Genomic DNA, 21,179 nt, shown 5'->3' with positions numbered 1-21,179 from the left:
TAGGGAACCGAAGTGGCTAAAAGTAGCTAAAATAAAATAAATACAATAGCTAAAACATAATTTTCACAGCCCAAATAGAACACAAACTTTATCATTTGTTTAACCTAATACTGTTTAACAAAATGAAACCTAATTCAATCAATTAAGAGTAACTTTGTTACTTACTACGATTAAAAGTAATTGCATGATTTTTGTTTTTTTACTTTACATTTTTTACACACGTGAGCCCCTCACTTTTACCATGTACGTATCCAAAGTTGTAACGTGAATGCAACATTTGATTTTGCAGCAGAAGGGGCTTTGGTCTGGTTCAATCATTCTCACAATTTTCTTTGTTTCATTCAAATCATTTACCCACTCCTTTTCTTTTTTCTCCTTTTCTCATAAGGGTAACTAGTAAAACCTTCCATCTCAGGTGAAAAATGCATCTCTGTAGTTAAGGTACACTTTCACAGAAAATTCACCTCTTCACATGTAACCAACTTAAGATGAGATATCTTATCCGTAACATGTAACTAGTAATAAATAATCAGCTTTGAAAATGAATGAAGGCTTAGATTTTTATTAATTAAGATATTGATATTGTTAGGATCCAACAATCCATTTCTTTTACCTAAACAAGTTATAAAATTACAAGACATTTCCAGTAATATGCTGAGATTGCCCATAAAACACAACTTAAAGAATTAGTATACAAAATCAAACTACAAATAGTTTTACTTGACTACAAACTACCCTAGATCTTTAACCATTCTTTTTTTAATCTTTGCTGTTGAGGATGTTCCAAAATAATAGACTTGTTGCATTTATATAATCGTTTATTAGAAACATCTATATACACAGAAGATCAGAAAGTTTGACCTCAAAAAATGAATTATGACTTTGTCTGCCAATCAAATATTTAGATGAAACAAGACAAGAATTCTCAATAATCCATATTGTAGTCTAATCACAAAAGAAAGAAATCACTAATTCATCAACAGAATTTGCAGAATATAAACATTTCAAACATATTCTCCCACAGACAATAATATAGCTAAAATGGATATGTTAACATAGCAAACTATTCTTGCTAGACACTGTAAGACACAGAAATGGACCCTACAACTAAGATTTATTCCCTATATCCCCCCAACCCCCGGATCAGTGAAATCTGAAAATTCTATCTCCTATAGAAACTTCCTATATTCAAATTGTTACGATATATTCATATAAACATGCTACCTGAATGCTAATACTTCCACAAGTTCTAAATCAACTTGAAAATTAAGAGAACCCAGAATAGTTAGGCTTTAAACAACCATAAACTTTACTACAGACACTTAAATATATAACTAATTTCAGAATTACCCACTTTTGATTGGTACAACACTGAGATTACTTACCCCTGTTTCTTCTTTGATATAATATCACGAAAGTTGCTCTATATCAGAATTGCAGTCCCAAAACTGGAGAAAAAAATTGCAAAAGGGGATTTGTAGTTAGATTTCAAAGAGGCATTCTTAGTCACAGACAAAAGGGTTACCTTTGATATCACTTTTTCGTTGACGAATCAGGATTCTCCTCTTCTATCACTATGACCACCGCTCTACACCGTCGTATGTTATCGTCAAGCTTCGTCGTAGACGGTGGCGGTTGGAAAACGTTAGATATAGCTTGAAGTTGGGTGAAAGAAATTTAGGAAGAAGAATAGTTGTTGAAGGAAGAAGACGCGTGTACATTGTTTTTTGAATGAAGAGCGTTTATGAGGGGGCTACCCGGCCCTAGCTTGTCCTAACCCACTGCTTGGGGGGCTTTGGGGGTCAGGGGCTTTAAAAAAGCCCCTTGATAAGTGGGCCACAAAAATGGGGCTTAGCTTTACAGGGGGCCAGGGCTGACCCAGGGGCTAAAATAAAAAGTGATAGCTCTAATAACAACATATGATCCAAATCAACAACTAACAACATATAATCTAAACCCAAGTGCTAACAACTCATAATCCAAACTGAAACTATAAGATGTAATCCAAATTCTAACAATCAAGTGCTAACATAATCTACAAGTTTTAAATTATAACTAAATGCCTAATAACTAGAGTAGTCATGTCCATGTTATCGGTGGTCATGGTAGTTTTGTTGTAGTTCTTCTTGATTTTGTTGAGGTTACTATTGCTAAAATATAGTTTGGTTTGTATGTCAAGTGAATGAAAAAGAAAGACAACACTAACAAGTGATTTTAATCGTGACATCCCATTTAATAAAATAATTCTAATAAATAAAACATCACATACCATAATAAAATAGAGCAAATAGCAAAAAATATATTAGAATTTAACCATTACAGTCATCCTAAAATATATTTAAAGCAAAAGTACCATGAGCACAGAACAATATCATAGACATGTCTTAAAACATAAATCAAATTGGCAAAAGATTGCTCAAAAGAGCAAGGAATTACATAAGACAAGTTTTTCAAAAGTTGCTAAAAAGAGCAATAACCAACAAGCCTAAACTACACAACAACATCTTCGCTGTCTTGATGATCACCAGGGGTCTCCACATATGCTCACACTAACATTTGGTGATCATTGCAAAAAGGAGAACACAACAAGGAAACAAACACAGAAAGAAAGAAGGGTAAGCTAGTGTATTTAAGCATTTATACGTAAATATAGTTACATAAGTATATCACCCAAGAAACATATACATCAGAAAAGAAACATTACTCACAAAGTTTTCACTCAATTAAACACCCAACTGACTCTTGACTCAATATCAGATTATGCGCTTGATATAAAATTATAAGGAAGTATGCACCTACATTGATTTCTAAACTCTGCAGAGTCTAGCAACAAGGAGTTATCACACAATCAATCACAAGGTTAATCCCAACATGTCGTAAGATCAAACACCTCCCAAGACTAAGATCTTCTACCACTCTCACCATATAATCACTCTACTCTACGTGAGTGTGAGTGATTATTAGAGTTCATAATACTTTTTTTATCTAGACATCTCCTATATCAAGGCATACACTAACCACACAATAGCCAAGAATTTCCCTTGAAACTCTTTTACCATCTACATTCCACATGTTATCTCAAAATAATTATCATCCCAAGCTAAACACATCAAGTCCAGGTCAAAAAAATGTCATATTATTCATGCATAACTTCATACATCATATTTTCAACATTAACTCAGTCAATCACAAGTTAAAGTAAAGGAATTAAAATTCTGCACCAATTCTTGTTTTAGCTAGACTGATCTCACTTAAGCTAGAAATTCTCGCTTAAGTTAGACAGATCTCGCTTAAGCTAGACTGATCTCGCTTAAGCTAGAAATTCTCGCTTAAGTTAGACAGATCTCACTTAAGCTAGACTGATCTCGCTTAAATTAGACTGATCTTGCTTAAGCTAGAAATTCTCGCTTAAGCTAAAAATTCTCGCTTAAGCTAGCTGATTTCGCTTAAGCTAAAAGTTCTCGCTTAAGCTAGAATAATAGGTTTTCACTGATTTTAGCATGCAAAAACCCTAAATTCCAAACAACAAAACTAAAAAACACAATTTCGAACATCAAACAAACATTTTGAACACTATTCAAAACCAAAACATGCAAGACACTTAAAAAAAAAAGTTTTAAAGCCCCAACTTCCCTTACCTTGACAAAGGTTAACTCAGCAAAAAAAGTTAAGGGAAAAGTATTATATGATCACTACTTTTCACTTTTTTTTAGATGAGATAGATAAATTAGATTCATTTCTGTGTTAGTTGACAATGTTTTAGTTGAAAGTTTGAAAATAATATGTATATACACGTTGTATCTCGTGTCCTATGTTTTTCAATTTAGTCGTATCTTCGTGTTCGTGTCGTATCCATGTCCGTATCCAGGCTTCATAGATAATAGCAGGTTTTCACTAGTTTCAGCATGCAAAAACCCAAAATCCCAAACAACAAAACTAAAAAACACAACCTCGAACATCAAGCCAACATTTTAAACACAATTCAAAACCAAAACATGCAAGACACTTAAAAAAAAGTTTTAAAGCCCTAGGTTCCCTTACCTTGACAAATGTTAACTCAGAAAAAAAAAAAAAAAAAAAAAACCTAAGGGAAAGGTACTACAGATCCAGAAACAACTACAGAGCTGAAAAACACAAGGCACAGGAAGGGAGAGTGAATCTCCATACAAGAATTGAAGTGGAACTATAGCTCCAGAATATTAAAACGAAAATGGAACAGAGGTTGGAGATTGACTTACTTGGAGGAAGGAACTTTCTGCTAGCTCGGAAAAGGGTTTTCCAACTGTCATAGCTTAGCTTCTACTTCAGAAAGGGAAGATAGAAAATGAACTGTTTTAGAAAAAAGGAGACAAAATGGAAGTAAGTGAGTAAGTTGGAAGGGTTCTGGGAAGATAAGTGGACTGACCTTGGACCCTTTAATTAAACCAGACCCAAATTTTTTTTTTTTAAAAAAAGTGGACTTTAGAGTAATTAGCGACTTAAAATAATTCGAGAATGATTTGATATATAAATTCTAAAAAATTATTTTAACATGTAGATATATGTCGTAATTAAACTTAATTATTAATTTTGTCTCAAATTGAATAAGATAAAATTTGATCGTTTTAACTAAAAGAAAACTAAATTGAATTAAAAATAATAAGAAAACTAAATTGAATTTTCTTAAAAAATTGAATGTTTAAATTGAATCCAAAAATAATAAAAAATCAAAATGAACCGAATCAATAAAATAAATAGAAGGATTAAATTAATAATTAAGCATTATATTTTTTATATTATATAAAAGCAAAAGATTTTTTATTAGTTATTCACGTACTTTTAGCTAGTATTTTGGAATGATTTTTGAATAAAACTTACTTCATAAAAGATTAGTGTTTAAACATTAAAATAATACAGAACCAAGAAAGGTGTTAACGATTAAGATAAAAATTTCAGATAATATGAATAAACTAATAACAGAAAAGAGAACGGGTGCATCATCCACTATCAAAACTAAGAAAAAACAACACTGCAAATCTGTTAATCTTTATCACCCTGAAAGTTATAAGACTTTAAATTGATTAAAAAATAAAAATTTAAAGGTGAGAAAACAAAAAGTATACACCGAAGCATAAGTTCATAACCATTAAACCTTCTCTTCCTTAAAAAAACTCAATCCTTAATTTCAAATGCGGCATGGTCTCTCCACTGGCCAAAGCAGCCACCAGTAAATGTTCATCTTCTCAAAATTCGCTTACCCTTTTGATCTAAGACTAAGATTTTCAGTTTCAAACATTCAAAAATTACCCATTCATGTTCCTTCTTCCTTCACTGCAAAAACTCAATGTTCTCTTCAATCCTAAATTCTAATCAACCTCGGGATAAGGTTAGTTAATGTCTTTCACTTCCCTCATCTGTCTTCTTTTGTGGTTTTTGTCCCAACAACTGAACAAAACCCTCATAGTCTATTTAGGGTAATTCATTTTTTAACGCGTATTTGATATACAAATGTTCCACCATCCTATCGAACAACCATGCACCTCTCCCCCAGGGGTGGTCCAAAATTCCAATCTTTGAGTTACTTCTTTTTACCCCTTATATATTGGGAACCATGTCAATTCTATTTTGTGAGTTTTGATACGCTATTTACCTTGAATATGCTATTTTTTTGCCTGAGTGTTCTTGGTGTTGTTTGTGTAGCAACAACAGAAACAAAAAGGAGAATGGTTAGCAGTGAGTTTCAAGGCAGAGAACTTCATTCCAGGTCTTGTTATAGGTTTCATTGTTGGGTTGTTGTTAGATTTAACAAAGCCCAGTAGAAATCACTTGCCCAAGAAACAATTGTCATCTACCAAGCTTCAAGAGCAACTTTCAGTCTCCAGCAATGGTGACCGAGAACTTAAAATGGTTTGTCATTTCATCACATTAGCCACTATCTGTACATCATATAAGCAAGTCATTCTTCTTTATCGGAAGGACATGCATGATTGAAATTGTTCCCTTACTATCCATCTGCTTTTTCTCAATTAGGAGGAAAGTTTGCCGAATGAACTTGTTTAATCATTGATGATTACATGTGAATAGTTCTCTCTGCAGAATCACTGAACAAAACTCAGGAACAAGTTTATATTTTCTTTTTTACTTTTTTAGAGTAATATGAAGCAGCAGTGTATACAAAGTTTTTTGTATCCATGAATGTAATTACTCAGTAATTAGATTAATTGAACTCCTCTTCTGTTTCAAAAAATTTCATGGCCAGGGTAAATAGATGGTACATGCATTCTTTTTAATAAACATCTACCATTTTTTATGTACAAAAAACACTTCTGATTTTAAAAAGTGCACGGTTTTCTGTCAGGTTCTGGTCGTTCGACAAGACTTGAAGATGAAATCTGGAAAGATTGCATCTCAATGTGCTCGTAAGATATCAAACTATTGTTAACTTTTGAAGTGTTGTTTATCTCAAATTTGTCAAGAGTCTCCTTTCACCATTACAAATTTCCTTATTACTCCCTTTTGCCTCCTTTAAGTTTCTTAGTTTATGCCTTTTCATTCACATTTTGTTGCAGATGCTGCAACTGGCATGTATGCTGAGTTAATGCAAAGGTACTTTTGTTCTGACAAGTGTCCATTTCAAAGCATTGGGCATCTTCTAGATTTCTGATTAGTGGTCCTTGTGAGTCCTACGAATCCACCTACCAACATCTCCTTCATGAAGAAACAAGACGACATCTAGGTTAACATAATGTTTAAAAGACCGTGCCATGTTGTTAAACCTTCAGGACAATTTTTGTAGGCTCTGCATGATGGCCGTTATGGCAGTGACTTCACATAATCCTGTGCTGGGATGACATGCTTGTCAGTTTTTTTAGATACATACTGTAAAGTTGGTTATACTCAAGGAGATAACTTCCCTTACCTTAAAGCAAATGAAAATAGGAAGTTGACATGTTTAGTTTTAAACATTTCATATTGAACATGAAAATGATGATTATTTCATACCTGTGATTTTGCTATACTTCGTAGCCATATTATTATATGTTAAAACTTAAGTTCATTCAGGCTACATATTCTTTGATATAATAAATTCTACCAGCAAGTTTATTGTTGTAATAAACTTGAGCACCTTGTACTTTTGCAGTGACCGGTCTCTTCTGAGACAATGGGAACAGTGTGGCCAGCCCAAAATTGTTGTGACTTGCAGGAATCAACAAGAGATGTAAACATCTGATTTTAATCTGGATACTGTTAATTCACTTGTTCAGTAGAACAAGACCTACATTGCATTGATGACTTCTCTTTGGATCAGGAATAAACTAAAGGAAACAGCTGAGAGTATTGGCCTTCCTACATTTGTTGTTGCTGACGCAGGAAGAACACAGGTAATACTTCATATTTGGCTAAAAGTGAAAGTAATCACCTTATAGGTCTAGCATAGAGTTGACACCTAGTGACGGACGAACTCTCCTTGTGTAATTGTTAATACTAACTTCGCAATGCAATATCATTGATTTTTGAAGGGTTTGCTTTCATCATCTCACGTCCTCACATTGTGTCTTTTGATAGTATCATTGCTAATGCTTCTATATGTTCAGGTTTTGGCAGGATCAAAAACTGTTCTTGCTGTTGGACCTGGTAAGCTTCTTGTTGCTTGTATGCCATGTAAGACCAAAAACATGTGCAAGAAAATCCAAATGCTTCTGTAGTTAATTGAACAGTTGAATGTCACAGTCTTGAATTTGATGCTGATGTTTTTCAAAGTTGCTACCTTTGTTCTTTGTTGACAGCTTTTGTAATGTGCTGCTTTCTGATGGAATGCCTTTACATATTGCTGCATTTTTTGTCAGGACCAAAATCATCTGTGGATGCGGTGACTGGTAGATTGCCCCTGCTTTGACAGCATTCCAGAAGCATGTCCTAATATTATAAATACCTGAGCTTGTTGCTACTTGGTATTGTGTTCTAACGCGTTATATGGCTATGGTATGCTTGTGTCCATTAGGTGTAGTTGCATGAATTTCATCATCCTTTCTACCATGATGAACAAAAACTATTTATTTGTTATTGTATAGAATTGTTGTAGGACAGTTTAATCAGTCTCATCCTGGTTAAGTTTTCAAAAGTTGATTTTTTCTTTTAAAAATAAAGTATTTACTATATCAAAAGTATAAATATATTTTATGCTTATTATGTCATTTGACAGAAAGTTAAATTAAGTTTAAGATTAAGTAATAGCATAATAAGTTTAAGGGTTAAATATGTTTTTTGTCCTTAACTTTCAACGAATTTTGAAATTAGTCTATTTCGAAATTTTGTAGATCAATTTAGTTATTCGTTTTTCGAAATACGTGAATTTAGTCATTTTAATCAAATTTTGTTAAGTTTATTTAACATTTCAAGCGTGTTTCATAATAGTATTTGACTTAACATTAAAGCAAAAATGTGTCAAACAGTATAAACAACTCAAATATAATTCTAAAATACGTACGGAACATCAAATAAACTTAATAAAATTTAATTAAAAGAACTAAATTTACATATTTTAAAAAATGAAAGATTAAATTGGTTCAAAGTTTTAAAATTAACTAATTTCAAAATTTACTGAAAGTTAAGGGATAAAAGATATATTTAGTTTTTTTAAATTTAATAACATTTGGTACTTGAGGTCGATTAAATGTACCATGGTGTGATTGATTAAATATCTGATGTTCGTTTAGATAAACTTTCTTGGTGTAGCTTGAGGTTCATAGGTTGCTGAATAATGATAAGAGAAAGTTAAACTCTGGCTTAATTCTTTTCAATGGTGGTCCAGCAATACAAGTAATGAACATAGCCGTTAGAACTTTGTTTTTCACTAATTCATCCTGTAACTGGTTTGGGCTGCTTGAGCCTATTGTATCAGTTTTGTAAAGGTTATTGTAAAAGTTAGAATACAATTACTAACTGCACCTGCTCACTAACGTAAAAAAAAAAAAAAAACTATAATATCGTGTTGCTCCATACCACACAACTGTTGTTGCTGTCCTCCTCATCGCTGCAGAGGAAGAAGAAGAGAGAGGGAATGTGAAAAAAAAGTTAGTTTTGAAAAATTATTTCCAGAATTTATTTCATGGATTCTTTCTAAAACGCATATTTTGTTTTAGAAATTCTATTTCAAAAAACTCATTTAGAACGCATTTCGGTTGTTCTAGAGATTTTATTTCGAAAATCTTATTTTAGAAAATTTATTCAGGGAAGTTTTTGGAATAAACAATTGGGAGATCATTTAAAAAAGTTGGAGGGTGTGCGAAGAAATTTTGAGCGTGCAGAAAGTAAAAGTCTTTTGTGAAATTAAAGTGATAATTTTCATATTGTGTAACGACTAACATCAAAACTCATTAATGTTATGATGAATAAAAACATTATTCACGTCTTAAGATTATTAGGACAAATGGGTAATTTACAATGAAGATAACATTGAAATTAAAAAGAAAATCTAATATTTATTGGATACAAAAATGAAAGAGAGAGAAATTTTAAGCTCTTTAACGGTCATTTTTTCCCCTAAATTTGTGAGTCAAATAAAATATTTTGTAAAAGAATGTGTTGAATGCTAACGAACATGATATTGTAGAATTCATTTTAATTTTAAATTGAGCTCAAGATAGAATAATTTACAATTAGAAGTTCTATGAGAAAAAACATAAGTTTATAATAAACATAGTTTTGATATTTAGTACACTCGTTTCGTTTTCTATCGTGTTATCCAAAATGAGAAGAAAAAAAATGACAGCTTTTCCTTAGAATTATAAAGTAAACCTTGACACATTCAAGTTTATGCATGAAATTTTTTCTAGTTAGATTAGACTAATTTAATCGTAAACCAAACATTATCTGTTTAATTTTGAGTGGCAAGCCTAATAATAGCTAAATCCGATAATCAACAATTGAAATCTTAACAGGTTAATTGGATTAAACTTCATATCGACAATCATAAAGATAACTAAAGAAGTAATCTTTTGTTTTTTGGTTTGCAAGTCAGAAAAAAAAGTTAAAAGTAATTATATGGATTACTATATTATTAGTACTTTATTAATTTTATTAATGATTAATATTAATAAACAAATAATTAGTTCTTTACTAAAATATCTTTATATATATTTTTATTTTTCTAATTTCCAAAATTCAAATTTAAGTATTTTTTTTCGTGGAACAAGTCCAATTTAACAGTATATGAAAATATTACATTTTATTTTAATTTTTATAAGAAAAACTCCTTAGTTTACATTTTTACATTTAATAAAAAATGTAATTGTAGTTTCATGTTAAATACTATACCATACAATTTTTAAATTTTGGGAATCAGAATTAAATAATTATCTTATTAAACCTAAAACAGAAAACTATAATAACGAGTTTAGAGATCAACTGGATTTTTAAATAAAAAAATAATTATTTATGTTACTTATCGTTAAAACGAACAAATAACACCTCTAATCTCAACTATTTAACTCAAAGACATGTTATTTATTTATTTATTTTTCATTTCTCCCTTACAAATTCCCTCATTTTTTTCCTCTTTTACATTAAAATGCAAAAGAAAGGAGGACGGAGAAAGTAAAAAAAGAAAAGAAAAAATAGAAGAACAAGAACAAGAAAAATATCAGTGAAAAGGACAAAACCCTCAGCAAAACCCTTTCTTGAACTGTGACCGGTGAAAGCCCTAACTCTGGAATTTGGTGGATGGCTGCAATGGCTTCTCGTTATAGATCTATTTCGCAACCAGCATTGTCCTTTATCAAATCCACCATCACAAAACCAGCTTCCAAGCCCACAGCCTCAGCTTTTCTTCTCAAAACTCGTTCTCCGGTTACGGCCAGGCAAGTCCGTTTCCCCTATGAAGTGATCCTTTTTCTTTGACCCAATTGGATTTTATGTTTATTCTGCGTTTTTTTTTTTGTTCAGGCGGGTGGGTGGGGAGCTCGGTTGCGTGCAGTCGCTGCTTCCGCTGCACTCGGCGGTGTCCTCGGCGCGCCTCACTTCTTGTCTAGGCATCGATTCGAGTAGGTCGAGGTCGTTGTCCCAGGGTATGCTCTGCAGTGCCAACCCCGGAGTTTGATTTCTCCAATTCTTTTTTACCCCTTTTTTCTCTGTAAGCTTCATTGCTACTTCCCCTCTTTTCTTAATGCCATCTTCCCAATCAAACTAAGGCATACTGAATTTTTCTCACACTAACCGCATTCTCATTTCGTGGAGTTCCAATTTCCAAATCCCTATTTATCATGCATCGTAGAGTCTCAGTGCTTGTTTCATTCTGTTCATGATTAGGCAACTTGTTGTGTCTCTATTTTAGCAAAACAAGAGGAAGTTGCTATCAGGTTGTTTTTAACCAATACAAGATTGCAGTTTTGCTTTGAAAGTGGCCTGTGAGCTATTGTTAATCAGATGTCATCGTAAACAACTGATAATCTGCGGAGAATAAAAAACTAAATAATACTGACGCACTCTTGTGTCAGAGGCTCCTCTCTATGTGAAGGAATGGGGGGTGTCATTGTACGCAGCCTTAACCTCGCATATTCATTGTCCTGTATAAGATTGTAGTTTTGCCTAGGGAGCGGCCTCAAAACTACTGTGTCCACATTCATATTGAAGAACAGATAGGAAAGTAAATAAAATGAAGTTTAGCGGCATTAAAACAGTAGAGCAATGAAATTTATATTTGGTGGAGAATATCATCACTTTACATTGTGATAGTTCATTCTATGTCATTGTTCATAATGTTTTTGTGATTTTCTTTTATTATTTTCTCACTGATTCACACTGTGTAGCACTTGGTTTGCAGTATAGTTGTAGCATTAAGGCTGTGTTTAAATTGGAGTTTATAAACTTTATTTTAAATGAGCATTGTTTTCTAAAATTGATTTTGGTTAAAATGGGGAATTGGGTGAATGGATTTATGTGAGTTTGAGTGTGTGTTTGGTTCTGTGTCAAATTGATGTAGAATCGATTAGAATTGATTTTCTAACACAGAATCACTACGTGTTTGGTTTCCAAAGTCAATTGAAGAGTAAAAAATTCACGTTGAATGAGAAGCAACTAATTATTACTTCTGCGTTGGAGAATTGATTCAGCTGGAATCAATTCTCTAACGCTGAACCAAACACACCCTAAATGAACTCACAAAACTGATTTTAAAGTGAAGTGATTTATGTTTGACTTTTATTCTAAAAGCTAGTTAGTAGTAAAACTCTTAAAGTATTTTTATCCAACACAAAAGCTTTCTAAAGTTACCTCAACTCAATTAATGTTGGTCCCGTAATCAACAACTTGAAGTCAGACTAAACATATGAACATTTTTGTAAAATTACATCAGTTGTTATTTCAACATGATTTTGGATGATTTAATATGAATCCGAATGTGCACTATATTTGGAAACATTTATTTGGCAAATGACTTTTATGACGAATGTTGTCTTGATAGTGTTGATCAGAAGTCACTTTGAGATCTATATTTGCTATAAAGGATATTATTTTTGTTTGATATTATTGAAACAGTAAGATAATATCAATTTAAGAAGAATTTTTTTATCAATACACCAAAGCCATATTTTACTCAATGCAAAAGCAGCAAAATGTTGCTTCCAGGTTGAGGGGCTCAAAAGACTCAAGAAGTTTGGGTTCTGAATTTGTCAAATGATCTTTAGATCTTTTCATGCAAAACATATCCTATAACCTGAGCTGTGGCCTCTCCAACACAAAAACAAACACTCCATAAGTTGTTTGTGCTTTGTTGACTGTCACTTTCAAAGGTCATGCATATGAACCTGGAAAGCCGTTGATTTATCCATTGCAAATTATTGCACACATGTTCACCACCAAGTTGCCATTCCAAATCCCCTCACTGTTTCTCTTGAATTTGAGTAGGAACCGATTACTTAGGTTGTATAATTAAGGATATGATCTGTACCTAAATGATATCAAGGTACGTACAACAGACCACATTTGAAGCAATAAAATATTTTTTGTTAAACGAAGATCTGAGCTTTTGATTCATATTATTGCATTTTATTCTTCCTATCTAGAAAGTCATAAGTATACATAGTGGATTATCCATATTATTGGGTAGAACTTCTGTACGTAGCAACTCATCGTAGTGAAACCTTTCTGCCATTTCAAAGGCGTCGTTTGTATTTCATTTTTTATAGTTCACACTAAATAAAGAACTGCTCAGTACAGTTACCAACCAACCTTGGGAAGGAAAACACTGAAATTCTATAGTGGGGCTGCTACACTGCGATTAGGTTAGGTATTGAATTGTATGAACTAAAAAAATTATATTATACATGTTAGTTTATAAATGTTTAAATATTAAAACCCAAATTAGAGAATTAAAAAATGGTAAAATAGAGAAGACACTGTAGAGAAAGATGAATCTTGAATAACCTGTTTCAGAATGTAGAATATACTGCAACAAAAGGGTAATCAAATTAGAGAGAATAAAGGGACACAACAATAACTGAGGGCTGAGAGAACATACGACAGACTGGAACAGAAGACCACTTAGATCAAGGTGTGGCCAGAGAACACTTATGGTTTTACTAAAATTCTGATTTCCACAAGAGTGAGGGGAGATTGCAACTCTCCCTCCCTCCAAATGACATGAGTCATTGCTATTTAGTACATGTTAGTTAAAGGTCTTAGTTAATTGTTAGATTCAGTTAGTTTTTTGTAATTAGGGGATTGGACAATACGGAGTAAGGCATGCTGTTGGTTATAAATGGGACGGAGGATCCAGAGAAAGGGTATCCTTTCAATTGAGAAGGGTTAGGGCCTTTGGACACTGGAAAGTGCAGACTGCCAAATCTCTGTGAGCGTGATCATACTAAATTCAGGGGACTTTTCTCATTTTCTCTATAATTCTGACCCTGTTTCTGTCATACACAATCACACTTTTCCTAAGCGTTCTCTGAATAAACAACTTAGGTGACATCAACGCTATGCTTGAAATTCATTAGTTTCATCCATGTGATGTGATAAATAGCATTTGGAAACCCATTCAAAAGTAAGAAATGGTATTTGGAACGTAGAAGCTAAAAACTATTAAGTTCTCAGTAAGTGTGTAAAACCACATCTGGGATGTGAACAAAATAATTCATCTGGGATGTAAAACCAAAGGATGCAACACTTAATTGTATATATTCCCGCTCAATTTCTGGCTGCCTGCTGCTTCCTTGTACGTTTATTACCTTCAAGCTTCAGCCTTTTTTCACAGCCATTTTTTCACGAACTGCGAGGCTTTGTAGTTTTGCTGTGGTACTGTTTATGTTAAACGTCCCTTGCTTTACTGAGTTATTATTCTATTCCTGTGCTTACGTATTATTCTTTTCAAATTTTCTCAGAAATGGGTCTCAGCACCCCGCGATAAGAGGTTTTGAAGACTATATTATTGATGGGCAGATTAGAGACATTATTTGCTTTGCAGGGATGCTCTACATGTTAACTGTTTTCAAGTTTTCTAGACACTTCACTATATCAAGTATATTGGGAGAATCCTTTGAACTTCTTGTGTCTGTTGCAACGGTTCCCATAAAATGTTTGATCATTCCAGTGCAAATTGTATCAGATCAACCTATGCCAACCTCAGTTGGTGAATAAAAAACAAAAAAATTTCTGATTCACCTGGTCATCATTTCTGCTCATGCATGTTCCTGAACTTGTTAGCAATAGCATTAGAATCAGTGCATTCACTTCCCTCATCAATAATAAGTGCAGTTCAGGGTTGATTAATTGAGATAAAGCGTGTGTGTATGATGATGATATGTATGTATGTGAGAACCGACGTTTGAGAAGTGGAGTTAGAAAATTATGTTGAGTATAGCTATTTGGGGACATGATGTGCAGGTAAATAAAGTGAAGTGTAGACAAACAATGACATGTCTCCATCTTCTGTGATAACAGCCTTGACGAAAGAGACTATGTCTCCGTCAGAACCATACATGAGCATGTGAGAGCCTCACTCCTTCGTACCTCGTAGCCTCTACTACTTTATTTATCCAAAATGCCTAATAATACACGCAACTCTTGTCACTTTACTTTCCTATGTTTTTTCTTTTCAACACTTTAATATAATGATTACAGAGGAGCGCTTAAGGGTAGAGTTGGGTTTTAGTTAACTTAATTACACGTAAAAATGTGAACTTAATTCAGAGAGTTAATTATCGTCATTATAATTCAGTGTGTAGAAAATTCTTATTAACAGATACTTAATGAACAAATGTTGAATCAAGTTTTTTATTTTACTACGGACACTCTAAGCAAGAATATTAAATGTTCCTAAACTACACAAAACACAATTTTTTATCCTCCTAACGTGTCTTCTGATATTCTTGTTTATTTAATGCATTAGATATTTGTTGAAGCAATATGGAGGGTGTTGTGGTTATTATGAAAGAGAGCATAGAATAAAGTATCGATGAACATGGCAAATACTACCCCATGCTCATGCAGTTGAACAGTATTATTTTTTGTTGGAAGACTTTCAGATTTAAATGCCACTATGCGTATGGTATGGTATGGCATGGCATGGCATGGCATGTAGCTAGCCATGATCTTAATATTCTAAATAGTAAATATTCAAGCAACTTCTTGTTGTTTCTGCATGAAGCTTGGTCAAAGATGTGTATGGCTTAGCTAAGGAGACATCAATATCTAACCTTACTTTTTTTTTATTTACAAAATATGGCCTTCTCATTTATTTATATTATCACATTTAAGAACGCTCATTTATTTATACCATATTCAATATTTTATTTAACCAACCTTTTATATCAAAATCTGTCCAAATCATAGGTTAAATTTGGGCTAGTATAAATTTTGAATGAAAAATATAAATTTTGAATTACGTATAATCAAGTCTCATTTTTTTTTTCTCTAATTTTTACATTATGAGTGTGAGAGAAGAAGAAAAATCCTAGTTTCATTAGGTTGGGCTTGTGTGGGAGGTGAGGTCCAGACACGTGAATAATTTGTTTTTGACCCGTTAAGATTAAAAAAAAAATACCCTCAACAGTAACAAACATACACACCAAAATCCTAGAGTATTATAGGGCAAAAAAACTCAGTTGTTATTTTTTTATTGATTTCTCCAGTTAACAACTGACTTAGTTTTTCATGAAAATGGCTTGTCAAAGAATCTTTATCAGAGCTACTATTACTTTAATTGCACAATTAATTAACTAACCAATCATATAAGCTTATCTAATTCACAAAATTATTCTCACTAAGTTATTGCAATTTCGTTTTTGCTCCATTTTAAAATGTTTCATGAGAAATGAAGTTCAGAATGCATGAGGAAGAAAAAAAAAATTCCGAATTCAATCTGAGCAAAGAGACAATCGAAAACAACATACGTGGTGGCCTTAAATAAATGCATGAAGGTAGTGTGAGTGAAGAGGACCTTTTTTTTGGAGGGTTGAGTCCTGTGACTACGTATTTGCCATAGAAGTATACGTATAGTAGAGTGTATGGATACATCACTCATTGGTATGGTGATCTTGTTCAGTGTCATGTGACCACCGCAATCTTAGCTTCCTCTCAGTCTAATAATGCACTGCTAATTAATTTAATATAGTCGAGCTTTTGTTTATAAATAAGATTGGGGTAAATTAAATAACCCTCTTCTTCCCTTTTCTTTTTTGCTTTATTCTCTGCATATTCTTTTGAGACTTTTTATAATATATTGACTGAACAAAACACGCAACCTACAATTTCAAGCAAAAGAAAAAGGAAAAAAAAAAAAAAAAGAAGAGAAGAAGATTCATATTTAGCTATTGAAATGAGTAATATAATAACACAGTATACAATGCAATTAACATTAATGGGAAGACGTTATCTTGATAAAGTAATGTTGTATTATATAATAGTCCTCTGGATTTGTGTTGTCTGAGGTCGTACATACACTCCCACAATTATATAAAATGCATTCATGAAAATTCTTTTTTCTCGATTTCATTACTTACCCAATCACCTAATTAGTTCAAAATAGATGGATCACATGGGAGTGATGGGGGTGGAGAAATGGCTGTGAAGTTTCCTTTTTCCATCTTCTGTCACATGCATTACGAACTGGGTTCAGACCAAGCAAGAACAAATTCCTTCACGTGCATCACAATTCAACCTATTATACTTCAACCACTCACACACACTCTTAACAACAAAACCAACTTTTACTCTTACATTTTTATTTACTATTGCAGTGTGTGATGATGGTTCATTCACATATCTATCTCATGTCTGTTTAGTGTTTCACAGAGGGAACCTTTTTCACTTCTTCCCATGTTAGTTCTCTGTATAATTGTTTTTCATCAATCTTATAGAGATTTTCTTCTTGTTTAATCCACTACTTCTCTTCTAACGTATGTTTTATCTTACACATTAGTTAATAAGTGCAATGCTTTTTCAAATAATTAATATTTGTAAAACGTATGGAATACCTTGCAAGTTTAGATTTAAATACCTTGGTTATCGATTATAATTCTAAAAATCTGTTGATGTAACTGAGAGTGAGCTGATTTGATCAATCAATTCAGTAAAATCAGTCTATGAAAGAGATTTTTGCTTAGTGTTTTCATATTTTTTGATTGAAGTTATTATTGCTATTCTAAGAAAAATTAAGTTAAGCTTATAGAATCGGAATATTGGCGTTCACCGTGAAGACTGATAGTTCCCCTTCAACTTTCTTTGCCCTCGACTGGGGGGTTTGTTCCGGTACACCCAATAAGTCTCACATCATTGAGGAGTTAAGGTCAAACACAATTTAAATATTCCTACTTCTCTCCACCCTCCAAGATGTTTTTTAAGAACAAAACTATGACGGAGCTTCACACTGTTTCAAAATAGACAATACCTCGATAATACTCTTCTATTATCATACCAATAAAATGACCTTATTTGCAATAGAATAGAATTATACTAAATATTTTACATTAGAAATACTTATTTATATAACACCACATTAATAAATGCGAGTGAACCACATTATTCGTAAAAAAGAAGAAAAAACTAGAAAATGAACTAATTGTTGAATATTCTCAAACCTTATAATGTAACTCGGGATTCTTAGTTTGGTGGGGCGTCATTTTGATGAAGTTTTCAATGGAGTTTTGACCTTTGGAATCATCATTGACTCTAACAAGTACTATTAGGATTACAACTTATTTGGTACATACCATAACTATTGGAAAAAAAAAAAACATTTAATCATTCTCACAAGACAAATCTTATGTATAACAATAACTATAGTTCTAGTCAAAAAATTATAAACCGGGATGATTTAAAGAAGACAAAGAGAAAATAAATATACATGAATTATAATTTTAACAGTAATTAGTTCGATATGATGATATAATATAGGTATATAAAAAATAACTGGCAGCAATAAATAACAATTATACTGAAAGATTTATTTGAAAAAAGACACTGGCAAAATAGGAGAAAGGAACATTTACCAAAAAATGAAAATTTTATGCTGACGACTCAGAAACATGACTGGTGCATAGATTTGCCACCAATAATGCCCTGACATGAATGGATGCGAGATCGATGTATTTGCAAATTGCATGCGATTTTTATCATTCACCTATTACTAAAATGTCGTCACATCTTCTTTTTCTTTGTTTTTTATTCAATTTTTTTTATTTAATTTGCAACTTCTATGTCATTCTAATGCTTATCCTCCTTTAATCACATGAAATATAGAGCACACAAACAATATATTATTTATTTTTTTGCTGTTTTTCCTCTACATTACAAACTTAGGAGGTTTCGTACCGTACAGTGGTAGCTCAAGTATTTAATTGCTTGGACATTGTTAACAGTGTGCCGGAAAATTGAGTTAGACTTTCTTAAAGTGGTCCATAGAAAAGCAACTCTTATTACCTACTAGTAGTATTAAACACTTCAATTAATTTTTCTTCAAATACCAGTCTTATTTACAAACATAGTACAAACTGTGCTTAAACATAAAAGACACAAAAAGTATTAAGTTATAGTTCAATATTATTATTTCTATTGATATATATTACCCAACTATAACATAGTTTAAAGAGAAAAAAGATATGAATTGGGGAAATTCTGAGTTTTGGGAGTTTTCAAGTCTGTCAAAATGACTTGAAGAAACATGAGAGCAGTCTACATATAGCATAAAGTGAAAAATTTGAAATTACAGAAAAAGAAAAGAAATAAAATAAATCCCTAGAAAAATTAGGTAGGAAATTAAGGTAGCTACAAAATACCCGAAGCTCGGCTCCACCGGAACTTTCCTAGTCTAGCAGGAGATTAGATGAGGTGTGTGAAGTGGGAGCCCATTGCTGGTGGATCAAGTAATCCTCACCGTTGGATGGAACATCGAACATCATGTTCTGCTGATGTTGCAGATGGAGCAACTGCTGCTGCTGGACCCTCACCATTTCCTTCTGCCGTCGCAGCTCCAACACTTTCCGGTGAGAGTTCGAGTGTTTTGTCAGCACAAAAGTTGGGCTTGCGGCGGGCCTGTACTCCGGCACCAGCCTGCCGGACTTGTACCTCACGCCGCATGCATTGCAAAGTGTTTTCGGGCCCATGGGACCGGTTCGCCACTGTGGCGTTTTGTCCGTTGCGCAATGCAGACATTTCCGGCCCTCGCTGCTGCCGTCGCTCACATCCCTCCTCCGCGGGGCCACCTTCTTACCGGTGTCTGAATGAGAAGACTCCGAAGACATGGTGTTGTTCGGAGAGAGGACGACCAGTCGAGAGGACCAATTGCATGGGGGCCCACGACTCCGCTTACTCCTCGCCTTGCCCCGAACTGATACTTGCGGGTTGAACACACCCGGGTTCGGCTCTCGTGTTTCCGATGCGGTGTCCTTTTGCACTCCGGCACCGGATATCAGCTGCAGCTTCTGTAAATCCTCACTGGAAAACGACTCCTCCGCGAATTTCGACAGCCATTCCAATTCAGCAAGATCATCATACTGTGCGCGCACACACACACACAGAGTTGATTAATTAATTTTTTTATTTTAAAAAAATATAATATCAGTGAAAGAAAACGAAATTGCAACATTAACAAAAGCGAAAAAGAAGTATGTAATAAGGACAAGAATTTGTTGTATTGATTGGACGTGGCATGAGAATTGGGAAAAAGAAATAATTAAATTTAGTAAATTTAAAATTTTTGGGTGTAGAAGTTACACATAGGCAGCAATTGCATTTGTTAGCATAACACATGTATAGAGTTTAGAGACACGTGTGTACCGGGACGGAGAGGTCACCGGAGAAATGACCGTCGGCGGCTGAGAAATTGGAGTTGTTGGTGGTGCTGTCGAGGTTGGTTACGGCGGAAGAGTGGTCAGTGGGGAGAGAGTCAAAGGTGGCGTCGACAAGGGGGGCCTCGTCGCTGTTGGAGAAGTCGAAGAAGTCTTCGACGATGAAGTGGTCGGTGGTGGAGGCGTTGGTGTTGGAGGCAGTTATGTTGTCGGAGGGGAATTGAGGGTAGAAGGAGTTCTGGAAGAACTCTTGTGCTTCCATGGCTTCTGGTTGTTGTGGTGGGTTGAAAGAAAATTATGAAGAAGGTGAAGTGAGAAAGTATAGGGAGTTGGAGACACAAAGTGTGACAAAGTTGTGGTTTTGAGTGGTGAGAGAGAAAAGCAGAAGAGGGTTTATTTGCGTTTAAAGGGGACAAACGGACACCTATATGGGACTACTCTTTTTTTTTAATTATTTATTATTATTTTTCCTTTTGCCAATGTAAAAAAAAAAAAAAAAAAAGTCTCCTGTCCTAAAAATAATAAAGCGTAAAATATAAATAATAAGAGGCTTTAATTGAGTTAAAAGAAACTGCAAGAATTTGTGATTCAAGTTACTTTGGTTATTTGGTATTACCTTTTCTTTTTCTTTTGAACTCAGTTTTGGTTTTCTAAGTTTTCTCTCTGCTTTTCTTAGTGTAGGGTTCTTCTCTATCTCTTCTTGCGTTACTCTTACATAACAGAAAAAAATAATAATAATGAAAGAATATACCAAAATTTGTGTTTTAAAATTTAAAATGTTATATATATAGATCATGTTTCAAAGTTTACTATACAGGAACAGTGATAATTTTTTGAGATCACATATAATAAGTCTTGAATTTAGTGAAATGAGTAGCTGATAAAGTACTTAAGATCATGAATGGTTAGAATATATTC

The 21,179-nt window shown here is 33.3% G+C and overlaps 3 protein-coding genes across 4 annotated transcripts; 2 read left to right on the top strand and 1 right to left on the bottom strand.

Moving 5' to 3' along the window:
- Positions 1 to 5,091: 5,091 nt before the first annotated feature.
- LOC114162528 (Peptidyl-tRNA hydrolase II (PTH2) family protein) lies at positions 5,092 to 8,136 on the top strand. Its single transcript, XM_028046449.2, has 8 exons — positions 5,092 to 5,365; positions 5,680 to 5,886; positions 6,338 to 6,398; positions 6,549 to 6,585; positions 7,121 to 7,198; positions 7,289 to 7,361; positions 7,575 to 7,614; positions 7,827 to 8,136. Exons 1-8 carry the CDS (start codon positions 5,324 to 5,326, stop codon positions 7,874 to 7,876), a joined length of 588 nt encoding a protein of 195 aa, XP_027902250.1. The 5' UTR covers positions 5,092 to 5,323; the 3' UTR covers positions 7,877 to 8,136.
- Positions 8,137 to 10,574: 2,438 nt separating this feature from the next.
- Positions 10,575 to 14,636, top strand: LOC114162113 (protein NONRESPONDING TO OXYLIPINS 2, mitochondrial). Of its 2 annotated transcripts, none has more exons than XM_028045892.1 (3): positions 10,575 to 10,838; positions 10,924 to 11,045; positions 14,358 to 14,636. In XM_028045892.1, the coding sequence occupies exons 1-3, from the start codon at positions 10,702 to 10,704 to the stop codon at positions 14,381 to 14,383; spliced, it is 285 nt and encodes a 94-aa protein (XP_027901693.1). In that variant the 5' UTR covers positions 10,575 to 10,701; the 3' UTR covers positions 14,384 to 14,636. The 2 variants fall into 2 exon arrangements, with proteins under 2 accessions (XP_027901693.1, XP_027901692.1); XM_028045891.1 differs by having other exon boundaries at positions 10,924 to 11,110.
- A 4,419-nt stretch (positions 14,637 to 19,055) lies between these two features.
- GATA9 (GATA transcription factor 9) lies at positions 19,056 to 20,641 on the bottom strand. Its single transcript, XM_028046647.2, is given in 3 exon segments — positions 19,056 to 19,325; positions 19,328 to 19,967; positions 20,251 to 20,641. Coding segments are annotated over 3 exon segments (945 nt in total). The 5' UTR covers positions 20,524 to 20,641; the 3' UTR covers positions 19,056 to 19,293.
- Between the last annotated feature and the right edge of the window lie 538 nt (positions 20,642 to 21,179).

This window comes from Vigna unguiculata, chromosome 9 (genome assembly GCF_037176805.1).
Source record: "Vigna unguiculata cultivar grain cowpea cultivar isolate G323 ecotype 2 chromosome 9, ASM3717680v1, whole genome shotgun sequence".
Classification (NCBI taxonomy): domain Eukaryota; kingdom Viridiplantae; phylum Streptophyta; class Magnoliopsida; order Fabales; family Fabaceae; genus Vigna; species Vigna unguiculata.
Note: the sequence above shows the minus strand (reverse complement) of the source record. Positions and strands in the feature narration are given on the sequence as shown.

Bases quoted from the DNA above. Each gene is read 5' to 3' on its own strand.
- LOC114162528 (XM_028046449.2), top strand. From the start codon at position 5,324: ATGTTCTCTTCAATCCTAAATTCTAATCAACCTCGGGATAAG. The intron at 7,199-7,288 runs GTAAACATCTGA...TCTTTGGATCAG, and splicing joins TGCAGGAATCAACAAGAGAT to GAATAAACTAAAGGAAACAG. The intron at 7,362-7,574 runs GTAATACTTCAT...CTATATGTTCAG, and splicing joins CTGACGCAGGAAGAACACAG to GTTTTGGCAGGATCAAAAAC.
- LOC114162113 (XM_028045891.1), top strand. From the start codon at position 10,702: ATGGCTGCAATGGCTTCTCGTTATAGATCTATTTCGCAACCAGCATTG. The intron at 10,839-10,923 runs GCAAGTCCGTTT...TTTTTTGTTCAG, and splicing joins CGTTCTCCGGTTACGGCCAG to GCGGGTGGGTGGGGAGCTCG.